Genomic DNA, 11,403 nt, shown 5'->3' on the forward strand with positions numbered 1-11,403 from the left:
ATATATATATATATATATATATATACAGTATATACACAATTCAATTTTTCTCTGCTTTGCACACATAAAGTTCAATAAAATTACGTTTGAAGAAAAATATTTTTTAGCTATGTAATATATAATGTATTACATTATGCATGATAAAATATAAAGATTTCACAGTGATTTGATTCTGTAAAGTTTTTTTTGGTTACTACAACATTACTGTAGTAAAACCATGTTTTACTACGTTTATACATTTGAAGACGAGCAGAGAGTATAGAATACTAGATTAAAAAATTAGCTAGCTAGAATACATGCATATTAACAGCGTAAACATGAATTAGCCATGCGACCATATAATATGATTAAAAATCTTATAAGAGACTTTGCATCACTAGTAGTGGTACTGTCTCGTGTTAACATGACTGAAGACGCGAAAAGCCCAGGAAGAGGCAAACTGATTCAATTGAGTGAGTCATTTATGCTGGAACTGCTCCGGTTGATTATGACTTCGCTCATTCCGTTTAAGCGATTCACTAAAAAAAAAAAAAAACATCAAAAGAGCATTTCATTTTCGAATTTCGACATTGCTTGTAATGTTTTTAAAAAGCATTTCGAAAAGTTTTATGAAACTCTCACTTAAAGTCCCCCTGTAGTCAAATATTTTATCCCTTAAAACTTATCTTTGATCATCAAAATGACATATTTAAATGTTTTTTCTTGTGAAAATAATTTTCTCACTCCTTAAAATAGCTTGAATGCAACTCTACACCCTTGCCTCATTTACTATACGCGGATCTATGAATATGCAAATTAGTCCCGCCTCCACTCAGTCACACCAGCCAGCGCCTCCTTTCATGGGTTTTTTGCTCTAATTTATTTTTGGTTTTGTGCTGGTATTGGTATATTTTGCATGCTAGTGATAGGAATCTATCCCGTGATGTGATTGGTTATTGAATTGTGACGTAGCAAACCGAGGGCTGTTTCAAACCGCGTTTCTGGGACTGCCATTGGGAAACTACAGTTTTAAAGAGAAAATACTCAGCAATGGTGTTGATTAATAGATTGGCACATGGTTTGTCTAAAAGCATATTAAAAACACCATAAAGACAAAAATAAACAACATAAAAAAACTTGAATTTCACTACAGGGGGACTTTAAACCCTGCACCACAAAATGATTCACTGTTTTGAAGAGCTCCAATCAGATTGCTTATTGCGAATCATTTGATTCAGATCGGAACTTTGGATTGCGGATCGCAAATCATTTTTAGATAGGGATTTTGAAGTTTGCGAATCATTTGATTTGATTGATCGGAACTTTGGAGCGGGTTCGCGAAGCATTTCGCGAATTGAATGATTCATGCTCCGAAGTCCCGATCTGAAATAATGGTTCACATATCTTTTGATTCAGATCGGAACTTCGGACCGCGGTTCGTGAATAATTTGGTTTAGATTGGAACTTTGGAGTGGGTTCGCTAATCATTTGATTTAGATCAGAACTGTATCGTGAATAATTTGATTCAGATCGGGACTTAGGAGCGCGGATCGTGAATTATTTGATTTAGAAATAACTTCGGCGGTTTCGTGAATCTTTTGATTCAAAGATCAGAACTTCAGAGCGGGTTCGCCAATTCATTTAGCGCTTTTCATGTTTCAATTCATTTAGCAATTCAGATATGCTCCGTTCTCCAAAGTCCCTGAAATGATGGTTCACGAATCTTTTGATTCAGATCGGAACTTTGGAGCACGGATTGTGAATTTGATTCAGATTGGGACTTCGGTGCGGGTTCGCAAATCTTTTGATTCTCATTTCTTTTTTAAAAAATTAAACAGTATGAAACATCAAACCATTAAGGCAGTACCAGGGCCGGACTGGGACGCAATTTCAGGCCAGGAAATCTCACACTCATCCAGGCCACACAGAAAAAAAAGAGGCCAAAATGGTACCTTTTGGGGTACAACAGCTTGGCACTGCAGCAGTACCCTTAAAAGAACATCTTTGTACCTTTACCCCTAATAGGTACATATTAGTACCTTATAGTAATTCGTACACATAAGGTACTAATATTTACCTATTAGGGGTAAAAGGCAAAAATACGTCCTTTTTAAGGGTACTGCTCCAGTGACGAGCTGTTGTACCCCAAAAGGTACCATTTTGGCCTCTTTTTTCTGTATATAGCCTATTGACCCACTACAAATTCTGAAACCACAGATAACCCTATTATTTAAATGGCCATCACATAAAAAGGTCTAAATCCTTGGTCTGGGGCCGTAAAAAACAATTAAAGGTTGTCTCTTGAACTGCACCTTCACTTCCCTTTTTACTTTTCTTCATTTTCCCCAATATCTCTGTCTCTCCCTTTTTTTATTGTGCCTGTTACTTCTTGACCAGCAGGTCTACTGTTATGAACAGAACTGTGTCCACCTTGTTGCAAAACGACCACCTCATTGCAATTTATCATCACAGAATGTTATTTATCTTAAAATTACTTAAATACCCGAGATTTAACAAACCTATATTTCATACAAATATATCAAAACAATTTTCTAAAGTGCCTAAAAGTCAAAATCAGTACAATATCTTTTTTTGAAAAATCCTAATACTGAACACACTATTGCATTATTAGGCTGTGATATTCTTGTGTTGCTGTCTGCCCAAGCTCCCTCCCTTCCTATACAATAAATCCATGAGAATATCTGTCTGCTAAATTTATTAATGTAACTTTCCAATAGATAATGATGTCCTTTAGACATCATTATGATGTCCTTTGGGTTAAAAACAACCCAACCGCTGGGTCAAAACAACCCAATAGCTGGGTTTGTCCCTTTTTAACCCAGCGCTGGGTTATATTTAACCCAGCATTTTTTAGAGTGTAGCAGTTTAATACTCAACTAGGTTAATAAAGACAAAACTCTTTAGCATATTTACAGATGAAACTGACCTGCACCTGAAGCCCTGAACAGGCATTTTTGCTACATTTCGCTGCTTCTTCTGGCCGCTTCAAAGAAAGAAAGAAAGAAGGAATACAAAAATACAAGACCCTTTAAGAAAATTAACAATGGTTTTATTATAGTAAAAATGTAGTAGCGTGTTTTTTTTTGTTTTTTTTTTTTGCTACAAACATCATGGTTAAACTATGGTTAGTTTAGCAAAACTATAGTAAACATGTTTTGTTTTTGTTTCTTTCACCTTAATAGGACACATGAATGCAGAATGTAGAATGTATGAATATAGAAGTGCAGTTTTCACTGCTTTAGGTTTAACAGAACTTTGGATAGTTTCAGTATACATGTCTAGATCAACTTTAAAAAAAGAGAGGTTTAGAGCCAGATTTTTATGTATGTGAAATTTAGCTAGCAGGAAACACAAATTAATTAAGTTATATTTTCCTATATTCTATTTCAAGCAGTCAAACAACCTAAAGAAAACATCACTTACAAAATGAGATTAGGAACATAAAAAAATGTGACCAAAATTTTTCTGTGTGGGTACATTGCCAAACAAGAGAATGACATCTTCATCAGAAGAGTGACAAAAAAAGCAACTCATTTAAATCTCTGAGTTATATTATAATTACGCCCATAAGCTTTTTGTGAAATCTGGAGTAACTCATTACTTTGTTGTTTGACCTCTTCATATATAAGGAGAGAATTAGTTTCCAAAGTCGGACATCACATGTTATGATTTTCAAGGGCATAGAATTTAATAGGGACACTATGACATGTCCCTACCAATATCCAGCGACTATTCAATTGTCCCTAGCAATAATTTTGATCAAACAATTAGGCCTAAATGTCTGTTGTCTGCAGTCATGTCCCCATCAATGCCAAAATCAAACCTACACCCTTGTTAATATCTAATGCGATATTTACATCTTAAATAAATTACTCTTGGTTTGACATTTTATTTGGTTTAATATTTAACAGAAAAAAATTAATTTTATTTATTTTAGTTTATATTTTGCAGTGCAAGTTAGTGACTACTTTGATGGTTCTTGTGGTCTAAAGTTCAGTAAATATGTAAAGGCCTGCTGCGTCATGTCAGACTTTGTGACTCTTGACCAAGTGTGAATGAGTCTGGATTCTGTTTATGAGGGAACCACGTTGAGTCTGTTAAGATGAACCACATGTGAACTGCAGACATGTTTTGTTTTATAACATGATGTTCATTTTTTATGCACTTTAGTGCAGTTAATAGGTAGTATATTCATTTAATGACTGCATCAAGGCAACATATTTTGGTTTGCTCCAAATACATAACGCATCTACATGGCTATCTAATTCAAAACATGTCTTGAACCAGCTTTGATGAGAAGAGATCAAAACCCCCTTTATCTAAATCTGAGTCTCATTCAGGTGCAAATGGTTCTCGTCACTTAGTACTGCACATGATTGTTCTGACACCACAGTTCGCTCTCATTCCTCAACAAAGTCTTGTCCCAACTGCTTGGAAAGGGAACATCTGCTGATGTACACTGCAAACTGGCTCCTTCCCTTTGTGAACCCTCCAGCGCTGGGATGAGGACCCTGCCGGGCCTTTGAAGACTAGCGAGTTGATCTTCTCCCCCTGACCTGATGGGACATAAAGCTCTCGGTCTTGGGTTACCAGTTGCAGCGCACTGTCACAATTTATTTCTGTACTTCTTTGTGTTCAGGCTCTTGTATAAATCACCGAGCTCTTAGCTTGCTATTATCCTGCACTCCTGAACATGTGCTGGAATACTACAATTCAGCCTCCTATCGCAGAGGACAGTCTCTTAAAGAGTCATACCGTACATTGTTCGTTCAGTTTTCGTTTCATATTTGTACTATAATACTAATATTGTACAAATAGAATTTTATAATTCCCATTGTAGCTCAGATTCTTTTCGAAGGCTCATTCATAAACAGAAGCCAACGCAAAAAGTAAAATATAAAATGAATAGTGTTCTTAGCATTTTTGTCTTTGTTAAATATCAAACCAAATGCAATGTCAAACAAAGATTAATTGATTTCAGATTTAAAATTATATAAGAAATTAATAATAACTTTCATTTACTGAAATTTAGAAGACGAAAAAAGCATTGAAGATGTCACTAACTTTTAAGAACATACACTGAAAAATAAAATTACATTCAAAATTAAGTGTTCTCAGCATTTTTGTTTTTGTTAAATATCAAACCAAATAAAATGTCAAACCAAGATTAATTTATATCAGATTTAAAATTACATAAGAATTTAAGAATAACTATAATTTAAAGAAATGTAGACCAGAAGAACCAGCAAAGTAACTTTTGTAATGAATAATAAAATAAAATATAAAATGAATAGTGTTCTTTGCATTTTCGTCTTTGTTAAATATCAAACCAAATACAATGTCAAACCAAAATGAATGCATTTCAGATGTAAAATTACAAAAGACTTATATATTAATTTCATTTACTGAAATTAATATATAATATAAAGTACTGTGTATATATATATATATATATATATATATTATATATATATATATATTTGAATATTCAATGCATTCAATATTGTAAATGACAAGTCAAAAACAAGATATTCAATAAACATTTTTACTATTATTTTATTTATATATTTTGACAAAAAATAATATTCAGACAACCATTTCCTTAATAAAATAATGCTCTTTAACTGAAAAAATATTAACAACCCTAAATTTGCAATAAACACATTCAAAGAGGAAAATAGCTTGTGAAAGTGTCATTTTATAAATCAAAGAGCGTATAAATCTCTAAAATCACAACAGAGTCTTCCAAATCTAAGGAAATATTATGATGCTGACAGAATTATTGACCCTGGAAAATCAAACCGCTGTCATAACCAAGCCCGAGGAGGGGGAGATTTTTATTTTTTAAAATTTTTTACACAATTCATATAAACCGTTTGAAAGCTGAATCGCCATTTTTTGCATTGTGAATGAGTGACCAAAGAATATACAATGTAAAACATTGTGATACACAAATGTGCATACTGTGAGCAAACTCAATACATTTGAAATTCAAAGGGCAGTTTCATTGCTAAACATTAAAATCAGTCTCTGCTGTATGTTTTACAAAAAGTACAATAGAATTATCTGCCAATGTGGACAAAAGTCAACCGTTTATATATATATATATATATATATATATATATATATATATATATATATATATATATATATATATATATATATATATATATATATATATATATATATATATATATATATATATATATATATATATATATATATATATATATATATATATATATATATACACACACACACACACACACACACACTCATAACCACACATATACATTTATATAAATAATATTTATAGAGCGAGGAAGCACACAGTTTAAATCAAAAACCAGTTGTATGTACATTTAATATAAAAAAGTTTGTACCTGTACAAAAACATTTGTCACTCATCATGCTTAATTTTAATTAAGGCAGCTAGCAGCAAAAATGAATCGCTGTACATGGGATTTATAGTGGCCCTAAAAGTATATGCACAATATGGCGACACTTAAAATATTTGAAAAAAGACAAAATATCAAGCCAAATGGTATTTTTTCAGAATGTATGATACTTGTCTTTGCCATTTTTGCAATTACTTTTTAAATGACTTGACAAATGTATTTTTGTGAAATGTATTGCTTGAAAAATAAATACCACTGGAACTGATATAATGTCTAAAAGTAATTACATCTTAAGTGTGGCTTAATTGTCTAACACCTTCCAGGGCCCCAGTATCAACACAGAGCAAGGTAGTGTTGATAAAGCAGAAACTAAGCTCAGGTTCACAATGTTCTAGCAAAAAAAAAAAAAAAAAAAAAAAGCCACTGCAAAAAAAAAATCCCAGCCGGGGCCGTCACTTTTTTGGGTCCCCTAGAAACATTTCCGTTAATGCTTGGGACATGATGCTAACGGACAAGCTAATTTCCTGAGCTTTGCAACAACTTTATGATACACAGTTCTTCATAAAGCAAAACGGTCCCTTCAAAGACTCCCTACTCTTTCCTTTCAGCTTCAAAAGAGTCTGAGCTACAATGGGAAATCAAACATGTAAACATTATAAATATAAAGCAGTATTTCTCAGAGAACCGATAAAGATTGCATAAAGATTGTGTGTTATGTGATTCCTTTCTAATTCAGCAATAAAATATAAGGATGTTTTAGTAAATATCTGTATATCTTTCCGTAGTACCTTCATCGTCGTACAGTTTGAAATTATAGAGCAGCAACTGAAAAAAAAAAAAAACATGGGACAGAGAACCCAAGACTGCAAGAAATTTTTTAGGACATGGGTCAGTGTTAAAAGTTATAAAGATGGCTTTAAATAGGAGGTTTATATTTACTGTCCTGCGATGAAAAAGAAAATTACGGATCAAGATTTGGCCCTGTGCCTTTTGAGTGGCTTTAGACCCCAGAGTACAAAAAAGTACACAAGAGAGATATAATTCAGATCAAACTGTTATTTGTACAATGTGATTTAGCAGGATTAACCTCCTTTCTTGGTCCTGAAACAGCAATCATAGTTCTAAGACTTGCAACCTTAAGCATAACCTACCTTTAAAATGATTGGTTGAAAGAACAATATTCAAGCCGCTTAAATCTAACCCTAAAATCTGATTGGCTGTCAAGCTGGAATGTTGTTTAAGAACCAACAAGGATGTTGATCCAGGAACACGTCCTACTCGGCTAAATCACATTAAGCTGACAGACAGGCCCACACAGAATCCGCACCCACAGAACTCCGGAGAATTGAAACAGCTGTCGCTTGCGTCCTGTGCATTTTCATCATTCAAATATTTTGGCTAATCTGATAATGCTTCTAGCTACCAATGAGAATGTAGTGCTGTCATATATGTTTAACACATTTGACCATGTTCAAACCCATTGCACAGATTTCCCCACAAAATTACTGCAGTCCGATTCTGATCGATCTACTTCATAATCGTCATACTGCATCTGAACCGCACATTGGCACTGGGTTCATAGCTTACGCTGGTCTTCAACATCGGATTACAAAGCTCTCTGTGAAGCGCCGTGAGACTTCATTACACTCCTGCAACCGAAAGCGACAAAAAACCACAAAAGGGCGACCAAAATACATTCACTTTCCACAAGTCAAGCTTTTCTTGTGGTTAAAAAAAGAGGAGAAATGTTGTTGGAAGCATTCAGTGCAACCCTTGCTTGAACCAAGGAGTCTTTTCCACGTCTCTGTGGGCTTATAAAGAGAGGAGAAGGCCACGAGGATGTCTGAGGTCGGTCAGTGTGTGTGTTATCTGCGGCAGGCGTAGGCGTTAATATTCTTGATGACGTAGAAACCGATGGATACAGGTGGCATGGCTATCGTTCTTCCTGCCCTGAGTGTCCGTGGCTTCAGCTCAGGGAACGTCTCATTGTCCACCATATGCAAGGGCTCTCCGTTCAGCTGCACAGACCTGCGGAGCAAAGGGACGAGTGTTAGCATGCAAACTGTTTTATATCAATATATCAATGTGACAACTGTAATGGGCTTTTAGATATATAAATAAGTTCATTTGAAATCAAATATCAGTCCAAGTATAATTTTAGATAAAAATAGCTGGTTTTAGGACCCAGTTACACCAAGTGTAAAGGGAGTCTCCAATTACAGTGCATTCTCTGACCCCGCGCTAGGGGGCGCTACAGCTGCATTATCAACCTTATAGAAAACACAAACATCCCGATTTGAGAGCGTTTGGAACAGCTGGATGCCACACACAACTGTACAAAAGTTGGGATTTGTAGGGATTTGTATGATTTTTAAAAAATGTCTTGCTCACCAAGGTTGCATTTATTTGATCAAAAATCCTGTAAAAATGGCAACAGAAGTATTAAACTGTTTTCTAATTTAATAGTTTTTAAAATGTCATTTATTTCTGTAAAGCTGAATCTTTCAGCATCATTACTTCAGTCCCCAGTGTCACATGATCCTTCAGAAATCATTTTAATATGCTGATTTGCTGCTCAAGACATATTTATTATTATTATCAATGTAGAAAACAGTGCTGCTGTTTTTATTTTTGGGGGGAAGCATGAAACCCTTCAGGATTCTTTGATTAAAAGAATGTTCAAAAGAACATTTATATGAAACAGATGTTTGTTTTGTTGTTTTTGTAACATTATAAATATCTTTACATTTACTTTTGATCAATTTAATGTATCCTTGCTGAATAAAAGTATTAACTTCTATCAAAAAAAATTAAAATAAAATAAAAAAATAACCTGACTGTTAAGTTTTTGTTTTGTTAAAACAATTTTCTTTGAAAAATATTTAATGCTAAATATAATGCATAATAACAACTATTTTATATGTAATTTATTGATTCCCGTGCCTCCATTAGGGAAATGGAAGGTCACATTGCATTGTGGCATAATATTCTGTACAATATGCAAATATAATAGGTAATTTGGATATTTGTATACCGTACGTAGTATACTTATTACTACAAAAAAAGTAAGAGTAATATGTTAGTGTCCTACTCTGAGCACAGCCAGGAATAGTTATCTTTATTACCATCAAGACATATACAACAGCCAAGTAAGAAAAAATTTAAAACAATATTACCATGTCATTGGTCACAAGTGGTCCACATAACCACTGACATAAGTATAGAAAAAAATACTAAGGAAGTCAATGGCTACCATCAACTGTTTGGTATACCAACAGTCTTCAAAATATCTTCTATTATGTTCAACAGAAGAAAGAAACTCGTGCAGGTTTGGAACAACAGGGTGAGTAAATGATGACAGAATTTTCATTTTTTGTGTGAATTATCCCTTTAACTTGAGTCTGATTACAAGTTAACACTGTTTCCTAACAGATGAAGGTTTAAACATTTATTCTTAGGAAAAAAAAAAATTCCTGCATTTACTGTTGGTTTGGAGAGACTTTTGTAAAGAAAGAAGCCGTCCTGACCATTTCCTATAGTTCTACTCTTCCAGCAGACATCTGGATGATCTGACCCATCACCTCATCTTATCTTATGGTACCACAGACTGAAATGATCAAGAAGCTGAGTTTGCTTTGGGCCTGAAGCCCTTCTGAAGCGCAGTGTGACGGCACGCATCAGATGCAATGGTGAGGTGGGATTGTTGATCTTCCCAATCAGCTTTACCCCCAGGGAGGATTTATGCTCAGGAGTTCAAAGCAGACAGAAGTATGTAAGAACACAGTCAGCGGTGTTTCGCTCAGGGCTTCTGCAGAGGAAGATCAGCATTTCCAGATTGAATTAAAGTCTCCAGATAGTTCTGGAGCTCTAACGACCTCTGGCTACAGATGTAGGTATGTGTTTGAGAAATGAAAAGACCTGAAAAGACAAACCCTTCAAGGCACAGAGAGATCACAAACATCAGCCGTGATCACACAGTAGCTCTGGTTTGAGAGGTTCCAGCTCTGAAGTTAGATTTAAAAGATAATGTTCAGGTCAGCTTCTACATTAAACAGCTTTTAAAGCCTAAAAAAGAAAATCAGGTAACGGTAGAGCTGTTCCTACAGTATGCAGATGCACTGATTTTATTTTGGAAGAGAACACTTTACATAATTTAAGCATTTAAAAATTTGCTCTCCTTTTCTAAATATTACTATTTAGAACATTAGACAAAGTACTAAAAATAATGATTTTCTGTGATAATGTAAATAAAGAGGAAGCCTTTAGAATGTTTAAAAAAGCTTACGCTTGAAAAAAACATCTGTACATTAAATACATTAAATAAATAAAAATTATATTTAATGTATAAATTAGTATTATATATAGGCCTACACAAGTTATAACATTTATTTGATCAAAAATACAGTAAAACAAGAATTTTGTGGAATATTATTATAACTTAACTGGTTTCTATTTTAATTTTATTTTTATTCCTTCAGTCTTTAGTCACTTTTGATCAATTTAATGCATCCTAGTATTAATTTCTTTATATATATATATATATATATATATATATTAGAATTAGAAAAATTAATTAATCGCACATTTTTCTGAAATTAATCGCAATTAATCTCACCTAACATTAAAGTTTTTAAATATACTTTTATATTGCAATAATTTCAAATTCAATCTTCAAATTAATGTAGAAACAATATAAAGAAAATATATTTTTAATATTTGCTTAATGCCATCTTTTTTATGACTGAAGGCAAGTATCACTGCTGTCCAACTGATGTCTCTATGAATTTTTTCCTAATATTTAACCATTGCCCGGGGTCGTCACATGTGGTTGCCGCAAGCCGGCCGGCCGCTACTTCATCGAATCCGCCGGCCACGCTGTTCTCAAGCCCACCAGCCTCTGCTCACTCAAGCCCACCGTGTGTGACGCTGTGTTTTTCGTTGTGAAGGCGAAACTACTTTGTTTGGCCTTCCAAAAGAGGACACAACTAGAAATCAGTGGTTAAGT

The 11,403-nt window shown here is 33.9% G+C and overlaps 1 protein-coding gene across 1 annotated transcript in view; it reads right to left on the reverse strand.

Annotated features, from left to right (window-relative positions):
- Positions 1-6,890: 6,890 nt before the first annotated feature.
- The window catches only part of hpse2 (heparanase 2), an 87,198-nt gene continuing 82,685 nt past the window's right edge, over positions 6,891-11,403 (reverse strand). The window contains exon 12 of the mRNA XM_016456497.1: positions 6,891-8,426. Coding sequence (XP_016311983.1) covers positions 8,264-8,426 — 163 coding nt within the window. The 3' untranslated portion in view covers positions 6,891-8,263. The remainder of the gene's footprint in view (positions 8,427-11,403) is intronic.

Source organism: Sinocyclocheilus anshuiensis, unplaced genomic scaffold (assembly GCF_001515605.1).
Source record: "Sinocyclocheilus anshuiensis isolate Anshui unplaced genomic scaffold, SAMN03320099.WGS_v1.1 scaffold407, whole genome shotgun sequence".
NCBI classification, from domain to species: Eukaryota; Metazoa; Chordata; class Actinopteri; order Cypriniformes; family Cyprinidae; genus Sinocyclocheilus; species Sinocyclocheilus anshuiensis.